The sequence below is a fragment of the Anomalospiza imberbis genome, chromosome 14 (assembly GCF_031753505.1).
Source record: "Anomalospiza imberbis isolate Cuckoo-Finch-1a 21T00152 chromosome 14, ASM3175350v1, whole genome shotgun sequence".
In the NCBI taxonomy this organism is placed as follows: Eukaryota; Metazoa; Chordata; class Aves; order Passeriformes; family Viduidae; genus Anomalospiza; species Anomalospiza imberbis.
Window position 1 is genome coordinate 1642900 of NC_089694.1, and position 27647 is coordinate 1670546.

The 27647-nt window shown below is 41.2% G+C and overlaps 1 protein-coding gene across 4 annotated transcripts in view; it reads right to left on the minus strand.

Annotated features, from left to right (window-relative positions):
- Positions 1-1633: 1633 nt before the first annotated feature.
- DIAPH2 (diaphanous related formin 2) overlaps positions 1634-27647 on the minus strand; it is a 174600-nt gene continuing 148586 nt past the window's right edge. For all 4 annotated transcript variants that reach the window (XM_068204547.1, XM_068204546.1, XM_068204548.1 and 1 more), the window contains one exon: positions 1634-6217. In XM_068204547.1, coding sequence (XP_068060648.1) covers positions 6153-6217 — 65 coding nt within the window. In that variant the 3' untranslated portion in view covers positions 1634-6152. The remainder of the gene's footprint in view (positions 6218-27647) is intronic.

Below are 27647 nucleotides of genomic sequence, written 5' to 3' on the forward strand. Positions count from 1 at the left end.
GGCTGGGCAGCAGCATCACCCTCACGGACCAACGTTCTGGCACTGCTGGCTGGAGCTGGGCAGCGCCTTGTGCTGGGTGGTAAAACCCAGCAGGTGCTGGGGGCTGGCTCCCTCCCCTCCCTAACTCAGCACCTGGCCTCTCTGTGCCACCATTGGTTTTCTCTTAGCGGCCTTTCTGTGTTTCCGTTACTTGGTCAAACACCGCCTTTCACACAAATCACTTTGTAACACGGATTTGTATGTGTTTTGTTCTTCCTCCTTATTTCTTCCTGTCCTTTGTGGCATTATGTGTTATTCCAAACGCTGCTTTCCAACGTTCCCAAATGTGTAAATCAGGAAGTTCCTTGGGATATTTTTGCCAGCATGACTGAGAGCTCAGACTGACAGCGGATTAGCACCATCCCTCTTCCTCCTTTTGTTGATCCCTCTCTATTCAGAAGTCAGATGCTTGTCTCCCACTCTCCTCAACTGGAGAGAGCTCTTTTCTACCAGTGCGTGCTTTAAATATCCCATTGAGTAGGACTGCCATAATAAAGTAATAATTAAGTTATGCTCTTGTGAATGACTGCAGATTACTCACTGCTGTTACGTGCCTGATGTGCAAATATAGTGGGGATGACTCAAAAGACACTTCCATTGTGCCTGGGTAAATTCACAGGAACTTGGAGATACTTGGAAATGTTTTCTCCCAAACAGAATCCATGCCCAGTTTTGTGAAAAAATAATTTATGAAATAATTTTTAACTACCTGATACCACAATGAAGTGTACTTCTAAGTTTCACAATATGAGTATTTAAAGGCAGGGAATCAGCTACTTCTAGGTAATTATGAGATGCAAACATTAATGTCATAAACCAACAAATATTCTATCAGCATGCCCAGGGTGCTAAAGAAAGCAATGACCATTTTAATAAACCCATACATTGAAATTAGCATTATTAAAAAAAAAAACCACAATTAATAATGCTTCAAAAATCAAAGCTTATATAAAATTTAACCTTTATGTGGGCATTTGCAGAAGGTTTGGGGGAATTTTTAATATATATTTTTATATATATATATATATATATATATATATATATATGTGTGTGTGTGTGTGTGGTGCCTTTGACCATCCCTGGGCACATCTTTTCCACACATAAAAAGTTACTTAAGGAGAGTTGTATTATCATATTCATTAGGGTTAAATCCAATTAGAATTTTGAGTAAAATTCAGTGCTATCTCTCTATACTGTTGTGCAGTTCAGTTCTGGTGACATCCTTAACAGTTTTGAAGGGAAGAGTCTGTCAAGTTTCTGTTCTGATAAGACCATTCTGGGAAGGAATTAAATTTGGAAAACATCAGCAATAGCTGTCTGACTATATGTCTGCTTAAAAGTTCTGTACTGAAATCCAGCCTCTTAAAATAAATATGGACCCATAGGATTTGTTCATTGATTCCCTTTTATTGTTATTTTTGTAAAAATTAAATGGTATCACCATGATTTAATTTGGGTTTTTTAAAATTATATAATTTTTTGGGTTATTTGGTTTTTAAAGTTCTCCTTCATTGGAAAAGGCACCTGGTTCCCCAAATTCAAGTCAAATAGAATTGACACCTCAGAGAAAAAAAAAGACAGAAAGCCACAAAACGACAGTAAGCTAAAATGGAATGTAATTTCAGCATGACAATTTTATACAGCAAACCCAGGCTTTGAGGTGATGGTATTCAATAGGAAATAATCATGATAATCAAGTAAAACATTGGTGCATCTACCAGAATCATGGTATGTATATCTTTATTACAGTTTTCAGAATACATGGATTAACAATGGCCAGGCTGTGATTTCATCAAATTCCTATTTTAAACATTACATACAAACACAGAGCTTTTTAAAAAATAGAAATGCATGAGTTTTGTCACCTTTTTTTTTTTTTAATCTTTTTTTTTTTTTTTTTTTTTTTTGGCATCAGGAGTCCTATGACTTCCAAAAGAGAAATCAAATGGTGCATGGTAGCAGATTGACTGAACTGTGCTAGGTTATTGTTCACGTTCTGTGGCATATGTATCACCTCAAACAGTGCTAGAAGCACTCCAAGAACAAATCCTTCTCCTTTCCCACTCTCCCCGTGACACCAGTGGGTGCTTGCAGGACTGCAGGATGCACAGGCTCACACAACTCCCTCCCTGGAGCACAAAAGCAGCACTAGGAGACCTGGAGACACCTGAAGCTGAGGCATTTGGCTGCATCTGCTTTGATTAATTTCTTTTTTTTTTTTTAATTATTTTTTATTTACATTTCGTGTGCATGCGTGGGCGTGTGCGGAGACACCGCGGAAGAAGAGGTTTCTCACAATACTTATTTAAAAATGAGTTTAAACTTGCAAATACAGTATGGCACATCAGAGGTGGGCTGGACACTGCTCAGCACTTGTCCTGCCCGACCTTGCAGCACTTGGAAGGCAAACAGCAAAGTAGAACTCAGCCAAGCCTTTGCTGAATGGAAAGAAGCAATTTACATACACAGGGAAGTTTGCTCCCACAGAACTGTTACCTGTTGGAAACATTCACCAGCTAGATCATTCTCAGGGTAGGAAGGGCTGAAGTCACCCATCAAAGCAGGGTTTGCCTGAGGGATGTGAAAGCTGAACGCTGCAAAGTTTCCTTAACAAAAGCTATAGGAGGATTTCCAGAGCCAAACCTAAAACTCAGCCAGATTCTCAGAGTTTGGCGTGTTGTGGGATGAATTTAAAGTAGGTTACTAATGAATTGTGGCTTGGATAGAAACCATGAAAATATTATGTTTTTTACAGCATTTGTCTGAGGTAGTACATATACCACACACAAAAATGCAAAAATATACAGATATTCATGATTCTTTGCATATTACAGAAGGGAACTATGGGAACGCTCTTGTATCCCAATTCTCAAGAAGAACAGATCATTTTAGCTCATATTGACCACAGTCAGCTGAAACCAGAACAAGTGACAATATTCCTGGGAACGCTCCCTGGAGCTGTTTGCCAGTGCCCTCTGAGGCACTGCTCCTGTTTTGGTTTTAGCCAAATAATCAGATTAACACAAACATCACGGGTGTGCTGGGAAAGGATCCCTTTGAATCCCAGGCAAACACACACGACAGGGCAGGTTGTTCTCTCAGTAAACTGCATGAAACCGGGGCAGAAGGAGCCCAGTGCCTTTCCATTTCTGCCCTGCACAGCCAGGAACTCAGCACAGATATGTATATTTGTACATGTTTGAAACATTTCATTCCCATGACATTTGGAGGTTGAGTTCGATTCATTGCAAAGGTAAAATTATCTTCCTCTTAAATAAACTAAGAAATGTAAACAGTGTAACATCATTAAAAAAAACTCTCTCAGAACTTGTAACTGGTAAAATGTGAATGCAAACAGATGTGCTGGTATATTGTTAACGTCATATCTCAGAGGACAGAGAGTGAAACATAATTAGCAAGAAATTTATGTATGAACCCTCCAGTGATTTTCTTTCTGGGATTACTTTGAATACAAATATAATTTAACTGATATATTTCATTTTTTTAAAATTAGAAAATAAGGCAAGTGCATTTCTGAAAAAGGTGCTACTCTTCTACACTTCTAGATAAACATGTGACACCTCTGAAAATTAGATCAATAATAAAAACATTAAAAATATCTGCAATTTAATATAGACTGAAAAACTATCAAAAGACAAAGTGACCAGCATCAATTTCAGAAAATATTTTAGACTTCATAAATATGAGCACCCTATATTTACATAAATTATCTTCTAAACTAGTTTTCCTTTGAAAGACACTTTCCTTCTAACAGATATGTCCATTAAATTATATAAATGTTTCAAATATGAAAAAAATAGTAGTAAAATAGACGCATCAGATGATGTTGTTATTTTGGATTTGCCTTTTTTTTCCTAAGATTTGGTTCTTGAAAATCTGTAGCCAGCTTTCACAGAGCTTTCAAAAAAAAAAAAAAACCCATGGAAATGAAAAACTTGTGCACTAATAACTACTGCTATCGTAAAAAGATTCTGTGGAGAGCTTTTGAGTTTTCACATCTAGAGATTATACCAATTCTTGTAAATCCCAGCAAAATGCTAATTTCAAAATCTGAATTCTAAGACACTATTGATTTTTACAGACATTATGAACCTAATCCTTTAAACTGGCTTTGTACATTAAGCACATTTTTATAAGTGTAAATTTAATAGTTCTATTTAAAGAAGCTTCAATACAAGGCTGATGTTGACCTTGCACGAAACAGGATAGAATCCTTTTTAGCTCCTACTGATAAACAAGCAGACAAAATCCTATGGCATGCTTTTTTTTTTTTTTTTTCCTTTTTTTTCCTTTGTCCTGAAGTACCATACAACCCTTCAGTTTGTTCCTAAAGCCCCCAAACAGTTTAGGGAGAGTGTTTAGTTGACAGCAAGCATTTCACTAGGCTTCAGTGGTATTCCTATGTTTAGAGCTATGGGCAAACCCCCTGTATTCTTTGAAAAAAAAAATACAATTCAATACAAGATTGAAAAGAAGCTGTATCTTTTCTTACAATAATGCAGTTTGTAATTGTGGGAATTTATCCCAAACTACTCCAATAGTTTTAAGAGGATCTCACCAGAGAAGCAAAAAGAATCTACTTTACAAAGATGCTTGGCCCAAGCAGTAGTGCAAAGATCCACTGCCCCAGAAGCAAAGTCCCTCCAGAGCAAGCAGTTTGTGCACAGCACCCACTGACACCTCACCTTCCAAACAGCCTTTATAGACACTAAAAAAACCCGAGTTCCCCCTAACCCCAGGCAATAAAATCATCCACAATAATTTCATCAATCAGTGATAAGCATTAATAATCTGAGAACAAGTGCCAGCTACTACAGGATCAGAGCATCCTGATTCTTTAAAAATATCATAGCTCAGCAACTTATGCAGTAGTTCCACTGGAATTCCACCTCAAATCCTCCATCCCCTCCAGGTGAGCAATGGGCCTTCAGTGGCCAGGATGGGGCAGCTGGCCTGAGCCAGGCTGGCCACTGCCCTGGGGACAAAGGGGACAGTGGCTCCCCAGGGAGTGCCAGGACAAACAGTGGCAGCTGCTCACCTGAGGAACTGCAGTGCAAGGGCCTGGACACACAGGGGAACAGGAGGAGCTTCCCAAAAATCAGACTTGGTCACTGCTAGGCAGTGCTCCAGCTAGGAAATGTGTCGGTAGCTGCTGAACTCTCAGCACTAAAATCCACCAGTGGAGACCCTGCTACGTATTTTACCTGAGAAACAGAGGAAAAACTCAGAGGCAGTTCTGAAAAACTTCATCGTGTAGCTTGTCTCTAAAAACCTATACACAGGTATTTTAGCATCATCAAAATAGGACAATCATACTTTCCCCCAAATAGCTTTATAAAGAATATATAAGTGCACAATTAGAAAAACCCCTCCTTAGATACAGTTAAAAACATATTCTGCCCTTGATATAATTTTGGAAAAAATCCTATGCTCTGTTTTATTTCTTTTTTTTTTTCTTTTTAGCAGTGATAAGTAACTACACCTCATCATATCACCAAAAGTGTAGATATGTGGTGTATCCTACTGGCAGCTGAAACAGCTGAATCCACCAGGCTTTACACTGAGATAAGGTTTTCAGCAACCTCACTGGGGCTATGTGTTGCTTTTTTATGGTTACAAAAAAGATTCTGATAATGTAGACCAGCTCATCTCTGAATTTATTAACATACAATTTTATTATTTTTCCTTTCATGTTCAAATCAGAACTGCAAATGGAATCCACAGCTGTACTCTTGCAACAGAAGTGTATTTTCTTACCCATATAAAACATAACCTAGAAATCCCCAACTCCTTTCATGTGAGTTGCCAGCTTAAACAAAAAGGGATGAAAAAAAAAAGAAAGAACATAAGAAAATAAGATATATACCCTACTGTTTAACACTGTTTACAGATCTTGGTAGTTGGGGTAATAAGATACAGTATGTGGATTTTTTTTAGCAACAGCTTTAAAATTACATATTCTTACACCATCTCATTTAATCAATCCCAGTATTCCTTTATGATCATTGCCAATTTGGATGACAAACTCTTCCCAAAGCACATCCATTTCATTGTAAATAAAACAATTCATTAATTCTTTGGCATCAGAAGAATCATACAGCTGCAATTGCTCCGTTGTGTCGAGAACGAGACCTTTCCAAAGTTACTCGTTTGTTATCTGCAACAAAAAGAGAGAAAAAAAACAAATCACCACAAGGTTTGAAACACGGATAATGCAATGTCAAGAGGTTTTCAAACAGCCCTGAAAATCATTCTGAATGATATGTAAATAAGTGAGTAGGAGACTGGATCAGAGAAGTTTCACACTGCAGCTGCCAGACTGAGTTCAAGAGTTCTGCAATCAGCAATAAATTACTTTCTTGATCAGAGAAGCTGGGTGATAAAAGCATTAGGAGAATCCTGAAACACGGTCCCCTTGGAAACAGCACGTAATAAATACAATTCTGGGTAAAATCTTACAAATTTTATAAATAATGTATGCACAGAATCTCTGGGAAAATGCATTTCAAGTTTCATGAGAATGCACTGACCAGTGCAGTGGTGAAAACCTGCTAGATGCTCCAAGCCTAAAAGCCCAAACACCTCTCACTATAATTTGGTACAGAGTTAAAAATAGAACAGTTAAATCAGCCACTTCCTAAGCATTTCCTGATTGTGCAACGTGAACAACTTTTAGTATAAAATATTACACAGTAATTATTGCAATGAATAATAAATACATCTGTATCACAGGAAAACAATCACCAAGTACCAGCCATGCTCCTAAATGCCTTTACAATAAAATTTTAAAGCCATGAACAGACATACACACCCAAAGGGGCAGAATATTAACCCCCACTCAGTGCTCTGCAGGTTCGCATCTTTCTTTTTGACCATGAGTTCCTGCCATGCACATTTTTTCTCTTTTCCTTTTTTTTGTGGCTGCTTCTTTTTGACCTTTTCCCCCATGTCCTGTTCAGGTGCTGCTCTGCAGCATTTCTGTCCCTACGTTGCTGCAGCACCAGCATGTCCCAAAAGAGGGCTGGGACTTTTACACAGGGCTGGAATATCATAAAGAACTTGACGCCTTTTGGGGCTAGCTAAAAACAGAGGCCAGGCAGAATTAAGATAATAAAAAGCATTTCTATTTATTGAAGAGCCTTCAGGTACATTTGGGGCAGACAAAGCACCCAAAAATGGACCACGGGTCACAGGTTTGCATTTGGGGCAGACAAAGCCCCCCAAAATGGACCACGGGTCACAGGTTTGCATTTGGGGCAGACAAAGCCCCCCAAAATGGACCACGGGTCACAGGTTTGCATTTGGGGCAGACAAAGCCCCCCAAAATGGACCACGGGTCACAGGTTTGCACACTTTTATAAGTTTGGTCCATTTCCATTCTGGGGGTTAGTGTTCCAATTACAGCTTCAGGTAATGAAGTCATTGACCCCAAGTTTGCTCCCCCAAACTCACTTTTGTTCACATCTCTGGGGCCTGAGGCAGTGAGGTGTCCTTGGTTGCCAGGCCTGGAGAGGGATTGCTGTGTCTGCCCAGAATGGGACAGCAGCAGCTCTCACTGTACATGGAGTTTAGAGTTACACACTGAAGAGCTGCAGGAGCACAAATGCATGAAAAATAGAAAAGCTCCAACCCTCAGGCATCAAAGTCACTTCAGAAGCAAAAGCACCTGCCAGGCACACTGCAGGCACTCAGCTTTTCCAACAGATTCCGCTCCCTCTGCCTGCCCAGCCCAGCGCAGCCGGTGCCCCTGGCAGTGCCATGCTGAGGGCTGGGCACAGAGCTGGGTCCACAACACCGCTGTGGCACCCTTGCCCCAAGAATGACACAAGAGCGCTCGAGAGACTGAATTGCAGGAGGAGAAAAAGAAGCTTTAATACAAAGGATCCTCCAGCTTCTACAGACCGATACCATACGCTCTACCGGATTGGCTAGTTAATAAAAACATCTTTCTCACACACCACCCTTGAGAAGAACAGAAGAACAAAGTGGAAGAACACCACCTGCGGATTGTTTAGACTAACAAGTTCTCACATTCCTACAGCTCCCTGTAAATTCTCACAAGCCGCTGTGAGAAACGGCTGCCGTTTCTCTCTGCCCGACCAGGCTGGCATCCTCAGCTCTGGGGTACACCCCCGCTGGGGGAGCTGGGTCTTGGGTGGATTCCGGTGCCTGGCAAGGGCTGGAGCAGGGATCCTCTGGGATCCAGCAGCGGCTGTGAGCACCCGCAGGGAGGGAGCCCAGGGGCCGCAGCCCGGCTCTGCCCGCTGGTGTCCAGCCGGCCCCAGGCACTGACCAGCGGGAAGCTCCTCCTGACTCCGAGGGGCGCTGGGCACTGCCCCAGGCCGGGCTGGAGGCTCCATCCTCAGGGATATTCCATCCCAGGCTGCGACAAATCCGGGGAGCCGGGCTGGCCGCAGTGGTGACCTCCAGAGCCCCCTCCAAGCTCAGGCCCTGCTCGAAGCCAGCAGAGCCAGAAACGGGAGGCATCACAGAAGACAAAGAAAGGCATCTAGCTGTGTGATCTGCTCCTGGACAGGGAACAGAGGCTGCCCGTGGACACCGCACGCTCAGCCTCCCTTCGCCCTGCTGCTGCAATGTCTCCAGTGCTCTGGGGAATGAACGGCTCCTTTAGCAAGATTATTAGTTCTTTTTATAGTTCTGCCTTGCCTCCTTTTCCTAATGAACCTAGCCGTGCATAAAGTATTCAAATTACCCTAAGTCAATCTGTTTTGCATGGGAATAAATCTCTAGGCTGGTTGCAGTGTCACTAAGAGCTGGCAATTAAAGCACAAAGAAAGGGAAGTCATCAGCTCCGATGTGCTGCTGCTCCTCCAAGAGCGAAGGGTGCAGTGATACCTGCTCTCAGTGGCCCTCAACACGCTGCCTTCAAGCCCATCAACGCTGCAGCCTAAAAACAGATTAACAGAGTCTAAGAACTGTTGATTTTTTTTTTTAAATTTTTTTTTTTTTTGGGTTAGATGTTCTCCTTTCAGTTTTTTTACCATCATGCAATTGCAAAGCTGGGCTGGGACTTTAGGCAAACACAAAACCACAAAACAAAATCATAAAAAAAAAAAAAGAAATTATTTCCTTCTTCAAGTAATAATGAAGTATTTTCTTAGTACGTTATGTGTTAAGTTAAAACAAAGGGTTTCATATTTTCATATAGTGTCATATCTTGATGCCTTGTGAAAATGGGTTGGCCTGGCATTTCAGTTACTTGAGCAAGAATTTTGAAAAAATCATTAAATTTCTATCACTTTCAACATGCACATTCAGCTGTCTCCAACATCTGTATTTACCTTTTCTATGTAACAGACTGTATTGAATACAACACAAAGCAAGTCTGGCTCATAAACATGACTGACTATTCTGGCATAAAATCAACTATAACATCAATAAATGGCAAAACTATTTCCTTTTGTTAGGGGGAGATGGAGAGGGAAAATGAGAGTAAGTTAAAAGTAGCTGAAATGAAATGAAAAGAAAAATCATTACCCAAAGGCTCAGGTGTACTTTGAAAACATGCAAACATGACTAGAAAACACGATCATGGGTTCTGTGTGTACCAGCCAGGCCTTCTGGGTAACCCCACAGGGAGAGAATTGTATTTCTCACTTTAATCTTAGAAGTCCATTTCTTTTAAAAGCAGGGCACACCCACCCTGCTCCCATTACAGACATTATAATCTAGCTCGGAAGTGAACACACGACCTTCAAAGTGGCCTCTCAATCTGCTGAAAGGATCTTTCTTAGAGCAGTGAAAGGTAGAACAGTCAAGGATTAAAATGGAAAACAAAGCAGATTTTATATCACAAAATAATCTCCATCGTTTAGCTAGCTGGATCAAATGAAAATGAAGCAAATATAGAATTAAATGCTGAGGAATCAAATCAGCAGTTCCTTTTTAATACACAATACCCTGGAATGCAATGGTGACCCTGCAAAAAGCAGATGGACTTTGTTATAAAAACAATTCCTTGCTCAAGTCTTGCACTCAGCATAGTACCAAGATGGGAATAAACCCTGCAGAATCTATATTTCCTTTCCTTAATGTTCCTTCATTAGCTCTGTTATTAAAAGAGAAATCTCAATAGCTGCCACAGATTTATGAACTCAGTAGCTTGTTATCAACACAGAACTCGGTTATATGAGGAGAAAAATAAATGGCACTTTGCACAACTGCAGTACTAAGATTAAGTGACTTTTTCATGTCATTTTCTCCTTATCCACTCTTCCAGGTAGTAACTTTATGCACTCCTAATTATAAACCCTATTTTTTATGAGCAATCAATGCTAGCATTAATAGAGATGTTGTGCAGTCCAACGGACTGGTCATGACACCGAGATATCTGATAATGGAAATGACAGAGTCTATAAAACCATACCTCAAAGGTACCTGATTGGAATTTGCATTATCCTGCAACAAGACAAAAAGTTCCCTTCTATCATTATCTCTCAGCCCTGATATTAAAATTATAAATGTGTTACAAACTGCTACCTTGGGCTTGGTACCTGATTTGACTCCTCCTAAATCGCCTCCCCAAGGTGAAAGAACTGACCTTTCCACAGCTGACAATAATAATAAAAACTGTTCAATGCTCAGAGAAAGGAGGTCCTGGTTTGACTTGCCTTCAAAATGATCACAGCAAGAAGGTAGAACACTCAGCAGTTAATAAAATATTTAAAATTTCATCTTTTTGAAAGAGTTTTGCCTATGCAAAAGAGACAGAAATGCGTGCTGTAAGGGAATTTGTATGGCCCGTGCCTTTGGGAATCAATGAAAGCCTTTACATCAAACATTTATTTCTTCATTCATGTAAAATCTTGTTCACTAGGAAATCCTACTGAAACACATCTTGTTTTCATGAGCAACCAAAGGAAAAATACTCCTGCAGTCCCAAGCACTGCAGCAGTAAAGCAGGGAAAACAGCCAGAAAAGCAAGACAATTTCCTACAGGTGTGGAATGATGAAAAAATGAGGAAGAGACTCATTTTAGTAGGTTTTAAATGGATAAAGTGCCACAACAGATGGATTCCAAGGACCAAACACTTCATCTGTAATAATGATGACACTGGCATTTACTCCATAGAATTTCAATTTACAAGTATCACTCTTTTCTGATCAGGATTTCCAAATATTTTCTAGTGTCGCTGATTAAAATAGTGACAAGTTAGGTTAAATTCCATTCACTTGAGCCTGAGTAGCCTCCAGTTTTCTCCTGGAGCTACCCAAGCACAGGGAAAACTGAAGCCAACTCATCATTTGCTGTAACAGCACATTGCCAACTACTTGAAGGAACAACCCGAGTCAAAAATAAAAATTTAAAAAAAAATCTGTTTTAGTTTTAATTTTATTATTGTTGTTTTTCTTTTATTATTATTATTTTCCTTTATGGACTGCAGGCACCTTCATCACCTTTAGCTTCCCCACAATGAAAGGTAAATTTTTTTGGAAAATGGAATGGCTAAAGCCTCAGGCAGAAGCAGAACTGACCCAGAGTAAACCAGCAGGGAAGTCCATCCACACCCAGCACCTCTTTAGCAGCTGAACACTGCCTGTGGTACTGCCTGGCCTGTCCCTCTGACATTATTGGAGATCCCAACTGAGAAAAAAGCCAGGAAAGGAAATTAAGAGTATCAAAACTGCTGTCGCTGTCTGGAGCAAAACCCTTTTTGAGAGAAAATGGCTCTCCTAACCTCAATTCTGTTCAGATTCACTCCATCTCTGTGAGATTTGATTTCAAATTGATCTTTCAGAATGTATGGCCTATAGAGAAAAAAAATAGCAATAAGGTAAAAATCAGTTATGGGAGAAATACAACTGGAATGACACTGCAGAAAAGGGGCTGAAATAGCTCTTTTCAAAAGGTCCTTATTGCCAAGAGATGAAACAAGCAAATAAACCACTTTTCTAACTGGGTTAAGGGACACGGTACAGTTACCATGTTTTCTGTTAATCATTAAGTATTTAACCCACTCATTTCAACCTGAACATGCCTGGCAAAATCTGACCGTGGCTCTTTCCAACCATCACACCAGGGCATCTGACATTCACTTGGATTTGATATTTCTGTAACCAAAAATGAGGACAGATCAAGTGATCCAACATCCCTGTTCTCAGCTTTTGGGGTTTTTTTGCTAAACAGAATCTCAAATTCTTGACAATCAAAGTTAAATGCCAGCTAAAAAGGTTATTTTAGCATCAGTTTCAAAGAAAACATCAAGATTTCAAGCAAACCCTGCAGCTGTAAGGCCAAATTCTATAAATCCTGGTTTATTTTGGTTTAGGTCAAGACTTTCTTGTGAAAGTGGAGTGATAGCCTGTGTTTATAAATGTTATGATCGAGAAACAGAAACTTACCCTTAGGCTAAAAGACAAAATGTTTTTTGTGTTTTTTTTTTTTTTTTTTTTTTTAAGCCCCCAAAATCAAGACAGCACAGCTGAACACATTAGTTATAAAGACATCATTTGTTAAAAATATGTTCCTGGTTACTGGGATATTTACAAATAGACTGATCTGTAAGGCATTGAGGGGGAAAGAAAAGGTTTAAGAAGAAATAAGGAGGAAGAAAAAGCACTAAGGAGAACTGCAGCACTTAAAAGGATGTCTCTGAAGGCTGAATGGTTCCTCCTCAGGAAAAAAAAGCAGAAACACATCTCCTGAGTTATCTGCAGGAGTCAGGAGTGTCGTGTTCTGTTCAGAAATACTGCCTTCAAAGCTGTTAAGTCATTTAGGTAACACACAGCACCTTCATTTTAAGGTTTCCAGACTATTCCGTGTGAACAATTTCTCATGGAGAAGATATGTGGCTCTTTGGATCCTCTTTAACTTGCTAAATAAATTTGTTAATACCCAGCAGCGCTGTAGTACAGAAGCAGGTCTAAAATACAGAGAGTTAAAGAATTTAAGCCCTGCCACAAAAGAGTTTCACTCAGATTAAAAGGGAACAAAGCCACGTCTAATCTCTGTGCTGCCACTCAGACCCAGCTTGCTGGGCACTGTTAATTGTAGCCTTTGAGCCGAAGGAAAATGCAGAACATCAGTAGAAAACCCATTTATTTGTGTCCTGTGTGTTAGACACAAAAAATGCTTTAAAAGGGAATAATGTGGGAAGTTTTAATGCTAAATGGCATGTGTGATGACATTTACCAGCTCAGCGCAATCCAGCTGTGACCACAGCCAATCCAGCGTGGCAGCACAATGAAAGTCACACTGCTGCAACCCAAATTGAGCATACTGGCCATCTGTATCATAATTCCAATAAAGAAATAAATACTTACCCTATTTAGAGCTGAAGTTCAGTATTTGTAGGATGAAAAATAGATTTGTAAGCCCTATTTTCAAGTAATCAGTTTAAAGGAAATTTCGCTGTTGCTTACTCCAGGCCTTAAGATTTCCAAACCACCCGAAAAACAAAGAAAGAATTGGCCCAGTAAGATATGATTCCTTAAACCTTCAAATGATCTGTTTAATATTTTAATTTGCCTTTGCTTTCTTTGTTAATAGCACCACTTGGGATGTGCACTGAAAGCTCTTCCACAAGAGTTGCACTGGAAAAGCCTTAGCAGGAGACAACACATGCCTGCCTCAGGGGTTACAAGACAAATCAATCTATTTTTCTCCTTTCCTCCAAGGGTAATTGGCCTTTAAAATTACAGAGAAAAATAGGCCTTCATGTCAGCACAATGCAGGCACATATACAGCCATTTTCCATTTCTTTTTCAGTTGGAATTCTCAGCTGAGAGGTAAACTTATAAAGGTGGGAAAATAAAAAGAAGATGAAGAGGAACGATTGCATCAGTTCAAATCCCCTCCAATAACAAGCAGCACTGTGACCAGCATTTGAGGCTGGAATTTCCTGAAACCTGCTATGAATAGCTGTCATTTTCCTAGGCAGTATTTTTTTATTCTTGATTGTGATAAAATTTTCTCGACTTTTTATGACAGCCTGTGCCACCGGTATTCATGGAGATTTATCACAGAATTTAGTCAGACTGAGGAGTTATAATTATTGCTTCATTTCCCATAAAATCTCACAAAGTAATACTGATTTTTACCTCATTCTTCTGAAATTGCCTTTTTCAAGGAGCAATCATGGCTATGAATATCCCTAGAATCCTTCTGCTGTGCTGTACACATAATCACCTACAGACTCAGTTTCAGCCTTTGAATACTGCTAAATTGTATACAGTGCATTTAAATTGGCTAATAAATTGTTTGATAGCAGTGAAACTCAGATGATAGTCTTCTTACTTTTTTGATTGCTATTAAATCTGGTTTGCAATACATTAATCACATTCTACTTTTAATAAGAGACTGTCACATGAAAGTATTTCCCTGTGCATAAAGATGAGCAATCAGCTAAGCTACAACTGATACATAAAAACAAGAACAAAGTTGAAAAAAGTCAGAACAGCTCAATGTTTTAAAACCAGAACTAAAATTCCCTCGAAACAGTACTGAAAGCACTAAACCATTCATGTGACCTCGCTCACTGGGAGAGTGTGTACAGGTGTAAGGCAATTATTAGATTTGATATCTGAATGAACTCAGGTTCCCATTAGAGCCTGAATGCTTCAGTGACCCTATTATTCTCCTTCCAATGCTCCCAGACCTGATCAACTTAATTATTCTGACTAGTGAAACATTTAGGACATGAACGTATGATTTGTTTTAAGCCAAATGAGACAAATGAAAGTACTTCATAAAACAACTCAAAGAAAAGAATAAGACACGTGAGAATCGAACGTGTCAAATCCAGCAAGGTCAGGACTAAGTAACAGTAACAAAGAAAAAGAGAGAGAGATCCTTGGCAAAAAAAAAAAATTATTCAGATTTTTTTTCCCTTGAACTTCTCATTTGTAACCTCTCCTGCATAGTGAAAATATTTAGCTGATGAATCAGAAGGGTGAAACAAGTTTCAGAGAGTAAATTAATTGTCTCCTTCAGTACTGAAGAATCCAAATCTCAAAACACAGAGATTGTGATTCTTCTTTCATGACTACATACACACTTCTAGTAGTTGTCCAAAAGTAGAAGTAGAACCTCTACTCAAAAACCACTTCAGGTCAGAGAGGACAGATTTGCTGATGTGAAAGCTGTGTTTCCCTGTTTTAATTGTCCCTACTAATTCTCTGCTAAGGAAAAGCGTGTGACACTGCAAAAAAACCCATGAATTCACATTTTAAACAGATCTGTCTGGTGCTAATCCGCTGTATTCTTCATCAATAATGAAATTGAAAATGTCCTGTTCCCAGCTCCCCTCTTAACACCTCCACTCGTACAATTTGTACTTGCTTTGGAAGTGAGGTGACAGGGAGGTTACAAAGCAGGACAAGGAATACAGACAGTGATAGGTTCTGAATATGAAGAGCACAGGGAGCCCAGGGCTCCCTGCATCCCTCATCCCACTGCACCCTAAAGGAACTGGGCTGACACCCCAGGGCTCCCTGCATCCCTCATCCCACTGCATCTGTTCCTAAAGGAACTGCGCTGACACCCCAGAGCTCCCTGCATCCCTCATCCCACTGCACCCTAAAGGAACAGGGCTGACACCCCAGAGCTCCCTGCATCCCTCATCCCACTGCATCTGTCCTGAAAGAAATTGGGCTGACACCCCAGGGCTCCCTGCATCCCTCATCCCACTGCACCCTAAAGGAACAGGGCTGACACCCCAGGGCTCCCTGCATCCCTCATCCCACTGCACCCTAAAGGAACAGGGCTGACACCCCAGGGCTCCCTGCATCCCTCATCCCACTGCATCTGTTCCTAAAGGAACTGCGCTGACACCCCAGGGCTCCCTGCATCCCTCATCCCACTGCACCCTAAAGGAACTGGGCTGACACCCCAGAGCTCCCTGCATCCCTCATCCCACTGCACCCTAAAGGAACAGGGCTGACACCCCAGGGCTCCCTGCATCCCTCATCCCACTGCATCTGTTCCTAAAGGAACTGCGCTGACACCCCAGGGCTCCCTGCATCCCTCATCCCACTGCACCCCAAAGGAACAGGGCTGACACCCCAGGGCTCCCTGCATCCCTCATCCCACTGCACCCTAAAGGAACTGGGCTGACACCCCAGCGCTCCCTGCATCCCTCATCCCACTGCATCTGTTCCCAAAGGAACAGGGCTGACACCCCAGAGCTCCCTGCATCCCTCATCCCACTGCATCTGTTCCCAAAGGAACTGGGCTGACACCCCAGGGCTCCCTGCATCCCTCATCCCACTGGATCTGTTCCTAAAGGAACAGGGCTGACACCCCAGCGCTCCCTGCATCCCTCATCCCACTGCACCCTAAAGGAACAGGGCTGACACCCCAGGGCTCCCTGCATCCCTCATCCCACTGCACCCTAAAGGAACTGGGCTGACACCCCAGCGCTCCCTGCATCCCTCATCCCACTGCACCCTAAAGGAACAGGGCTGACACCCCAGGGCTCCCTGCATCCCTCATCCCACTGCACCCTAAAGGAACAGGGCTGACACCCCAGGGCTCCCTGCATCCCTCATCCTGTGCACCCTAAAGGAACTGGGCTGACACCCCAGAGCTCCCTGCATCCCTCATCCCACTGCACCCTAAAGGAACAGGGCTGACACCCCAGAGCTCCCTGCATCCCTCATCCCACTGCATCTGTTCCCAAAGGAACTGGGCTGACACCCCAGAGCTCCCTGCATCCCTCATCCCACTGCATCTGTTCCCAAAGGAACAGGGCTGACACCCCAGGGCTCCCTGCCCTCGCTGCTCTCCCTGAGGAGCTGCAGGGGCTGCTGACCCTGCTGTGAGCCTGCTCTGAGCGTGTTCCTGTCCAGCCACATTGCCATCACCTCCCCATCCAGTGTGGGGCTTTCAGGGAAGAGGGAAGTGGTGGGGAAGCAGCAGCAGCCTGGGCTGAAGGCGCTGCCTGACATCAGCCCTCGCTCACGGCAGGATTCCATCTGACAAAACAAAGGCTCCTCACCTCCTCTCCAAAACTGCCTGACAGAAGTCAATACCAATCCCTTCCACAGCTCCGATCAGAAGCTGACAGATGGAAGTCAAAGGGGAAGCTTGCCAGCGATTCTCTACAATATTTTATTAAAGAGTGGCATAAGGATGATGCCTTAGGATTTCAGCTTTTATATTTTCAAATCATGTACTGCATTAGGGTATGACTCTAAACTCCATATGAAGTGTTAGTTACTGTCTTCACATTTTGGTCGGACAAAATAATCCCTCTAGGCCTGGAATTCAAGGACACCCGACAGCCTCAGGCCTTGAAAGTTGAAACAAAAGAGAACTGGGGGGAGCAGACCGGGGCTATGTGACTTCATTACCTGCAGCTGTAATTGGAGGATTAACCCCTCGCATGTAAATGAACCGAACTTGTAATTGTCTGAACAATTTGTGACTCCTCATCCATCCTAGGTGTAGCCTCTGGGAGGCTTTGACTGCCCCAGGTGTAGCTACAGAGGGCCTTCAATAAATTCCCACTTTATTCTCCTAACCTTGTCCGGCCTCTGTTCCAGGCAGCCACTCCAAGGCATCACGGGCAGCTTTGCCTGGCTGGGAGTGATGCCTTCTGTTTCAGCTTCCGTGTTTTCCAGGCTCTACTGCACTGGTGAATAACTCTGAGCTCCATATAAAGTGTTTTAGCAAGTTCTCACAGCTCAGGCACACACAACAATCCTTTTCCAGCCCAGAACCAAGGACAGCGCTGCAGCTTCAGCCCCAAAAAGTGCAAACAGCAGGGGATGGAGGAGAGCAACCTGGGAGGGTGGGACTGCATCACCTGGAGCTGGAATTGGACAATGAACCCCAATGTGGAAATGGACCAGAACTCATAAAAGTGTGAAAACTCCTGACCCAGGGTCCAGCCTGGGTGTAGCCTCAGCCAGGCTCTTGCACTGCCCAAGGTGCATTCTTTGAGGCCTTTTAATAAATCCCTGCTTTATTCTTTAACTCTGCCCAGCCTCTGCTCCAGGCATCAGGATCACCCCACCTCCACTGCAGGTTCCTCTGCCAGCAGCTCCAACACTGCAGCCACATCTCCTGCACAACTGCTTTGTCCTCTGCGCTCAGCGTGACAGCAATGAACTCAAAGACAGCGAGAAAAGGGAAATTCTTTCAAAGCAGGAGCTGGGTAACACTCCTGAAAAGCAGGTATTTCCTACTGGTTCATGTAAACTGATTTTTCTCCATACCCAGACAGTGGCAATATTCCTTGTAGCCTGCAAAAGTCAGTCTTCTGTATTTTTTATGCATCAGAAAAATATTCTCACTATATATAAATATATATATAAAACGCACTCTGCAGTAACTTGTAGCCTACAAGTAAAATGAAATATTTTAAATAATACAATAAAGGCAGAATATCCATAATTTTTTTTTTGATTAAATAAAATATCAGCATTTTTTATTCATGGCTAGGTTAACATTTACAATTCAGCATTTTGCAATATTTAAGTGGAATTGAATATGCTATGAGAAAACTTAAAACGCCATCACTCCTGCATGGCCGGCTGGCACAGGCCATGGTTTTCTGTGCCCATCTGCATTTTACCACAGGACATGAAAGAAAAGCTCCTGTTCCAGCCTGGCAGGATGATCTCACCACCACCTGTTACCTCTCTGTACCAACTGAGAATAACTCCATCCTGAAAGTGACTTTTAATCAATATTATTTGCATGTGCAGGTTATGTGAATGTGAAACTGTTGCTTATTAAAATAATTCATACAAGAAAGTAATTTAGACTATACATGGCAGGCTCTGAGGTAAAATATAATAACTTTTAAGAACTTAGGAGTCTAATTTCTTTCTTGGCTGAGCACGGACAACTCCATTATGATTCAGTGTGAGAACCCTGTGCTCACATAGAGCAGAATTTGACCCTTTCTGTTCAAATAAAGAATAAAAATATAGAAGCAGTTAATGGTGGGAGAGGGCAACAAGGTGTCCCTAAATAGCTTAAAAATAGTTTCTATTTATCAACACTTGTATCTGAGGAGGGCTATTTCATCTGCTGCTCCAAATTCTCTCAGGTTTTTTCTCTCCAGATGCAGAGGGACTAAACCTGGCCCCTCCTTCAGCTCCCGCAACAGGTGGGGATGTAAAGAATGAAGAAATATATTCACATGCTCTTGGGCTGCAGGGGAAGCAGCACCAACACCTCCCACAAAGGTACCCAGGAGGAGTTTGGGGCTCAAATTGTTCCTCACCCTTTTCCAGGCTGAAGTGAGACTGAGGGATAAGGCAAGGGGAGCTTGGCTGTGTCTGGGGGAGCAGAACAGGCTCAGGACAGGTCCCTCACTGCTGAGAGGGCACAAAAGTGAGCAGTGTGGGGACAAACCCTGGCCTCCAGCAGGTGCTGGACACAGAGAGCCTGCCTGGCTCATCAGGGTGAGCCTTGCTGGCTGATCTTCTTCACTCTCACGTGGAAGAGACTTCAGGATCCCCCACCACCTCTTATCTAGCCCTTAGACTTGAAAGGAACGATTTGTGCCACAAAATAAACATTATATTTCTTTCCAGTTTTGTTCCAGTTCAGAGATCTCGTTTGCAGCACCACTCCAAAATTGGTTTTACCATACAGACAAGGAAATGATGAACTTGGGTGCAAGAAAACAGTCAAGACCTTCTCTCTGGGGTGGGAGGGAGTAGGAACTTACACAAATTTTGCTGCTGGATGAAATTATTAGGAAAATACATCCTTAGTGCCGCTGAAATCACATTAATCCATCAGCTATTTTTTGCCTAAAGCTGGTAACGTCCTTTAGAATTATGTTTTGCTGTACATAAACACTTTTAACTACAAGCTCCTTCTATTTCATCCTAGGGAATATTTTTCACGCTCGAACTAGTTTCATCTTCAGGAATAACAAAGGCAGGGTGTTAACAGTTCACACCTCTTTGTGATTCACTGGCCACGGTGGCCACGGTGGCCTTTCAACCATCACCTTCCCTGAGCTTTCCCAGAGCTCCCAAAGCCAAGGGACTGCGATTGCTTTTAATCCAAATCAGTGGAAACCAAGAGCAGCCTGTCCATTGTGCACCAGAAAAGGCCATTTTGTTCAATTAAACGCTTGATCAAAGGACTTGTTACCTTTTTTGTTTGTATCCTCTTTAAACAGATGTTTCAGACAGGGTTTTCTGTAAAACAGGGCTGAGACTTTGCTGCACTTGGATGATAACTCCTGCTGCTGTCCAAGTACTTCTTTTGCACTGGATGCTCAAGGAAACAATTTTATAAACTTATGGGGAAAAAAATACATTTTTAATGCTCTTAAAAATGCTTAATCAGCTGTTTATCATGACTGGAAAAAAAAAACCTAAAAAGAGATCAGCAAACTCCTCCAATTTTGCAACCTCATCATCCAATAGAAAATAGCAAAAAACTGAAATAGTAAATAAAAGAGCTTGTATTTCATCTTAACAACTTGACTTGCAAGTTTTCTAGCTTTGGATACAGAAAGCCATCTCTAGGGACTTTTCTGTGAGGATGGGGACTTTTTAAAATATGGGGTTGTTTTAATTCTATGAAATTCACAGCTGTGATATTGGAATTTCCTACTCAGCAGCAGCAGCAAAGCAAACTGTGGATGAAATATTTTCAAAAGGTTTACTACAAAGTTTGTTACAGAGATTTCTTTTCCATAAACTATGCAAATCTGACTACTTATATTCCACGAATTCTACTGACTCGGTTTAAGGCAAATAACTATTTCATAAAACAGCATGCTTGCAGAGGGCTGGAAATGATATCTCACTCCAGAAGGGAAAAATCCAAGGAAGATAAATACTCTTAACTATGCAAAGTATTTTCAGACGCCTTTTAATTCTTTTTTACAAGAACACAGTTAAAAACTCTTGGAATGCCAGTAAAAAAAGAGTCAGAGTGCTAACTGCAATTTGATTTACTTGGTTTGTTTGGAGTTCTTATTCAAACCCAAGCCTTATGCTCTTTAGGTCCAGCCCAGCATGAGAAAGCCTCAATATCTGCAAAGTCCAGCAGGAAGGATTAGAAAATGTCACAACACCTTCAGGGCACAGCAGATCCTTAAAATAGGGAATGATTCAAGAGTTTGAACAGGAGAAGTCCAGCAGGGTGCCTTCAAAAAATATGCATCAGGCTGGAAGATCTGTGAACCTCTCCTCTTTAAAATATCATCCCTTTTCTGCTGCATTCTCACCCACATGAACAAACCTGGGCACAGAAGGGACCTTCCAAAAGTGAAATAAAAACTCTCTGGATAATTTAAAATCAGTTTATATATATGTACATAAATGTATATTTCAGAGGAACACCAACTTATGTCTTTTGACAGGCAAAGTTTCACTGGAAAAATGATAAACAGCTGATATCCAGGATTTCTGGCTTTTCTTTGGCATAGGTAATGACTACTTGTATGATGTCTGGAAACTCAGAAACTTTGCAGTAACTCAGTCAAAATGGTTCTCACTCTATTTCTGGTCACATATGGGTCTTTGAGCTTGGATTGGCAGCTGAAAACAATTATGGTTTTGCAGTTGAACGACAACACTTAAGACACTACTAAATCTAGCAAATTTTAGCGTTTTAACCTCACTCTCAGAGCATTTCAAAAATCTTTGCCACCTGAAACCTGAGTAGAAAGATAAAGGTCTAAAAACGTTCCCAAAACCCAATAAAATTAGTATTAATTGGAGTTCTGATAAACTGACTAAATGAAGAACCAAAACTTTTTTTTTTCCTTTAAAAAGCAATGAAATGTAATATTGAACCATTTTCAACACTTTCCCCAAAGCATTTTTCAAACAGAGAAGTCAGGTTTAGGGTAATTATATAGAGCAATATGGCTCCAGCACATTCTAAATTTTCTGAAAATACATTATTACACAAGATAGCAATTCTTCCTCCTTAGGAAGATTTCTAAGCACTGACATAATTTCCACTTTTCCTTGGATGTTCCTTGTCCAGGGCCATCCCCTGGAGACGAGGCAGGGAGGATCAGGGGAGCATTTTGTGCTGCTGACAACATTCATTCCATTCTCATTTGCCACCTCCAGACCTCTCAACTTTAACAAGGCATTAACAGCACCCTGCAATATTTTGTTATGAAATATCTATGTACACTTATAGATTATTCTGACTTTGTACACCGTTGAGTTACTTTTTTTCTCAGTTTCTGCTGAGTTTGCTCGTAATCAAATGATTTTTTCAAATAATTTCACTTCCAGTGATTTATTTCTGCTTCACAAGATGAAGTACAAAAGGTTCAATCTGCTGCTAAGTGTGCACCTCTTTAGGGAGTAATAAGAAAATGTGATATAAAGTTTCAGAATCCTTGCAAAACAAAGAAAGGCAACCAGGAGGGGTTCATGATTTTTGTGTGAGTGAGGATATTTAACAGGTTTATCCTAACTGCACTTTGCCAAGAGCTATCTGGTGAGATCCATGACAGAGAGAAGACTGTTTTGCATATTAAATTGTGTCACCAACAACCCGTCAGCTTTCTAAAAAAGAAAAACTAAGAAAGGGAGGGTCTTCACACCAATTTGGCACTGAGAAAAATAATTTACACCCCACCAAGTCCCAGTAATATGCTCAGAAGCCTGTAAGAAATGCAGAGCACTCTTATTTTTGTAAATAAAACATCAGTTAACTGAACAGTAAACTTACAGAACAGCTAAATCCACAGGTACAATCTGGTTTTCCCCAAGCTGCTTTACAACAATCCAGCCACTGCAGGAAAGAAAGGGGAATTTATGGAGGAGATAAATGGAGAAACAGACTGAGCGTGGTACTGGATGGAGGGGGGGTACCAATGCTGAGAGGGGCAGAGAAGCTGTTCTGAACAAGCAGGATTCTTTCCAAAAACTCAAATCTTGTCTAAATTATTCCAGCAAAGCAGCATGATCCCTGCATCACCCAAAAATTCCCAATGCCAGCCCCTGACAAGAAGCAGCAATGTTATTTCCACCCCTATTTCCACCCTAGCTCCGGAGAATGGATAAGAGCATGGAGGTTTTTTATCCCTCCCTCTCTCCCAGTGAAAGATGTCTGGCAGAATTATTTCCTGTTCATCTCGGCAGTGCTGAAAATCTCACTAAGTATCTTTAAAAAATCCCAGGTCAAACACAGAGTCAGCATTTAAGCAAACCACTTAGCCCTGGATATGCTGGGTCTAATCCTTGTAGTTTAGCCACAAATTAAGCTGTCTTTCCTTCCTTCTCCCTGAAAATGGCTTTATCATCCAGCCTGGCTTTAAGCAATTAAAAAGCTTCCTGCCTGTAACTGACAGCTGATGGAACCAGACATTAATTCTTATCCTACAGAATTGATGTTTAATCTATGATACTAATATTGCCCATATTCAGAAAATTCACTAAAATCATTGATTCTTCTGTCTCCAATCCCCTGCCTTTGCAAAATCTACTTTTGATACAAAACCCCCAAATGAATTCAGGTCATACAGGCTGTGTCTGTAAGAAAGGAAGAAAATTCAGCCTGTGAAGATGTTTTCTCCTGCTTTTTCTTTCAGGTGATCTGGAGACAGATGACTTTCCTGTGGGCTACAAAGAGGTTCAGGGACTTGGTCTTGTTAGCTTTTGTGAAGTGAAGGGCTGGGAAAGGACTTAACAGCAAAAATCACAGAACCCCAGTCAAACGTTCTTGGGCACAGCCAGGAGGTAAAACAAGAGCCAGCAGCCCACACCTGCAGCTTTCATGAATTAAAAAAACTATTCTACCCAAGGAATGCAGGGCTGGGGTGGCCAGGAGCTGGGCAGCTTTGCAGGAGATGAATCCCCAAAGCCCTTTCAAACATTTCTCACACCACATCAACTCACGGGTTCTTGGCAAGCACATGGAGGCATTCAGAAATAATAAGTATTAACATTAGTTATTTTGGGCTTGTCATTAGTATTTACATCCACGCTCTTAGCAGTTCTAAATGCCAAGGCTCCTGTTTCAGTGATATTTTTCAAAAAGGAAAGGGCTCTTTTTTTGCCAATTTATCATTTCTAATCTGTTCAAAGCTTAAGCCAGAACCCTTCAGTGGGACTTCTTCGTAAATAACCGTACAAAATTAAAATAAATTAACATCTATTATTTAGCTTCATTCTTAAAATAGTTAACACATGCCCACAGGCTACAGCATATACTGAAAAAATAAACCAAAGTTTTAGACAGGGGATCTTCACCCCTTCCTGAGGACTCAGAAGATAGGGTAGAACTAGGATTCCCAAAACTACCAGTAATGGAGTTTAATAGATGTGAAACATGATTAATATTATTTTCACAACCTCAGCAGCCATAATCAGGTTTCCAGAACCCTAAATCAGCTCTCAAGATCATCTCAGCAGAACACCCAGAGAACAAGCTGGGCAAGGGTGGTGAAGGAGGGGGAAGTGGAAGACTGGGAAAACTTAGCTCTCCTTGCTTAATTTGATTAATTAGATTGCTGATGGACTCCACCACAAGGCTGCCAGAATCTGCTCTGTAACAGCCAGTAAGGACATTCCAAGAAAAGCAGCAAGTTTTGACAAATCCTTGAGATGTCACTGATTTGTGAATGTGTCTATGAGAGGAAAACGACATGTAACTGAGAAAAGCCAGCACAGGAAAAACAGAAGGAAATGCAGAAGTTAAAAGAAACCAAAGGGGAAAAAAAAGCCCATCAGACTGCTTCGTGATGTGGTGGCTTTTTTGGTGTTGTTTTGTTACTTTTTGTGGCCTCATTATAGCAAAGATGGGATCTGCAGGGACTGGAGTGATTGGCAGATGTCTCTCAAGTGTGCGTGGTCTGAAAACATGAAGCACAACTTCAGCTCTGCTTTTTATGACATGTGCTAAGATTGGAAACAAAATGAATTACAGGGCAACTTCAAGGAAAGAATAAACTGGTTGGTATAAACTGTCCCAATCATTTTTTTGCTTGAGTTGTGGAATAACTTTCAGCACCTGCCAAGGAAGCCTTGGTTCAGGAAGGATCTTTGCCTTAGAGATAAAATGGGGAAAATGCCTATAAATCAGCAAAGCATTATTAAAACCAGCTCTTATTCTAGACAGTATAAGCATTAATTTTTATAGAAAAACTTTTTATAATCAACAGGAAAACAGAATAAGATAAACTAACTTTTATGATAGCAAACCAGACTGATTTTCACCTTCTGACTAAATGTTTTCCTGTAGCTTCAAAGTAAACCTGCTTGTTATCCACAAAAGGATTCACTGCCACTTAATTAATTAATTAATTAATTAATGCCATTAGATCTAGAATTTAAAACACTTATTCAGACTGAATCCACAACACATCTTTGCTTTTAGTTCGTGGCTTTTTGAAGCTGGGCTACAGAAAATGAACCATGATTTAGATTCAGAAATTCAGTGAGAGATGAATATTGTGTCCTCAAGCTCAGGCTAAACAAAGAAAGAAGAACAAAATACAGGCAAGAAATGTGATTTATTTTCAAAGGACAGACGGGATGACATATGGGTTCAAAACACTGTAAAGACTCCAAGCCTACAGCCGTAACACATCCATAATATGTGGAATATATGTCCACTGCTGATGTGTGCATAGAGGTACACAAATATATCTGGGAGAAATCCATGGCATTTAGAGGAGCTGATCAGAAATCTGTCACAGTAGGAAGAACTAGGCAGAGAAATTAATTAATTGGGAATAGCAGAGCTGAGGAAAATGTTTTCCTAGAGTGTCAGGGAAGCCTTTAAATGCTTGTAAGGTAAATAAAAACCAGACTAAAGAAAGCAGAGGATGAAGGGACCTCCTGTGTCTGGCACATACAAAGGCAGGCCACGTGCTGGGTGAATATTCTGTGCCCACCAGAGCCAGACCTGGCCACAACAAAAGCTGTGGGACATTGTGGCTCCGTGGGCACTGATGCCTCAACCCAGAAATCCACAGAGCAAGGAACAGACCACAAACACCTCTGAAATGTTGGCAGCTTCACTGGATTTTCTTCCAGAGGTCCCTGTGATTGAGGACTGAAGCAATGAGTAATTAATGAAAGCACAGCCATTGAAAGTAACCACAAAAGAGAGAATAAGCAGCTCCCAAGGGGCAGCTCCTGGTGGGGCAGTGCCACAATATCAGTCTCACCTTTACTTGAGCTTTCCTTATCTTAAATTGACCAATTCACCCAGAAATCAACTCTAATTTTCTTCTACACAGCTGACTTTTAAAAATGCATCATATATGATGCATGCACACGGCTACATAAATTCTGTGCTGGAATGTATATGAAAATATGTTCTAAACACTCAAGCAGCAATCCTCACCCAGCTGTGGGGGTAAAAAAATAAAAATATTCAAATGCAAAGGAGGATTTATGAATTGAATTCATTTTTTATCTACCAGTAAGCCCAAGTTGAAATATGAATAACTGATTTAACACTGAAATGGTATTCAAATATTTGACTCCAATCCCCTATTGCTTCTAAATTCATTCAGAAGTCACGATTATTAATTCTTCCTGACAGAAAATCAAGATTTAATGATCATCTGATAACCCTTAGGAATTACAAAGTAAACTGAGATGATAATTCAGGCAAAATAAAATGATTTTACATATATAAGGTAAACTTCATACAGAATATCCATTTAGGCATTTCCTGTGGAACAGTAACTAATTTTTTAAGAAAACCCAGAGCAAAAACTTGGTATTTTTCTCTTGGTATTTTGTCTTGGTATGCACAGTAAAAGGTTTAGAAGGTAAAAGGGGCCTTCATTAAAATCTGCAGAGCTTTAACCCTGTGCTTTGATCAAACAGACAAACTGAACCCCTCAAGCACTCCTCCAAAAAAGCCTGGAATGGGAAAACACATGGAAGAATTTTAACCCAGTGACCTTGTGGAAACACTGCTGCTCACTTTAAGACAACATTGCTCTCAAGATCAAGGCATCTATTCACCCAGGGCCATCAGGCCAAAATAATGCATTAAAATAATGTTCTTTGTGCAATTTCACAGAGCAAGTGATTTCAGCCTAGTAAAAATGATATGCAGTAAGTGATTTTTAGGTAAATTTTTAGCTTTCAGGTCATGTCTGCAGGGAAGTAACACTAGAACTAACAGTGGTGTGAAAAATGGGGATGCAGAAGCTGTACAGCCTGTGCATTGATTTTTTTTCTTTTTTTTTCTTTTTTTTTTTGCCCCAGAGCTCTTTCTGGCAGCAGGAACACTGTAAAACCAAGAACGAGCCAATGACAATCTATTTATATACAGAATCACACAATCATACAATAGTTCAAGTTGGAAGGGACCAGCAAGGATCACCAAGTGTGACTCCCTGCTCCTGGCAGGATTACTGAACACTAAACCTGGACTGAGCACGGCCCAGGTGCTCTGGGAGCTCAGATTTGGGGCTGTGCCCATCCCCTGGGAGCCTCTTCCTGTGCCCGACCCCCTCTGGGGGAAGAACCTTCCCTTGGTGTCCAACCTGACTGCTCATCTTTTATTCTCTGCGCTGTTTATTGACATTTATACTTCAAATCAATTAAAACTGTACCTCTGCGATGGATGGAACATTGCCTCTCCTCGGTGCAATTACCATAAAAACACAAACCAGGGCAGCAATTCTGTGAGCACTGAGTGAAGGATTACACCA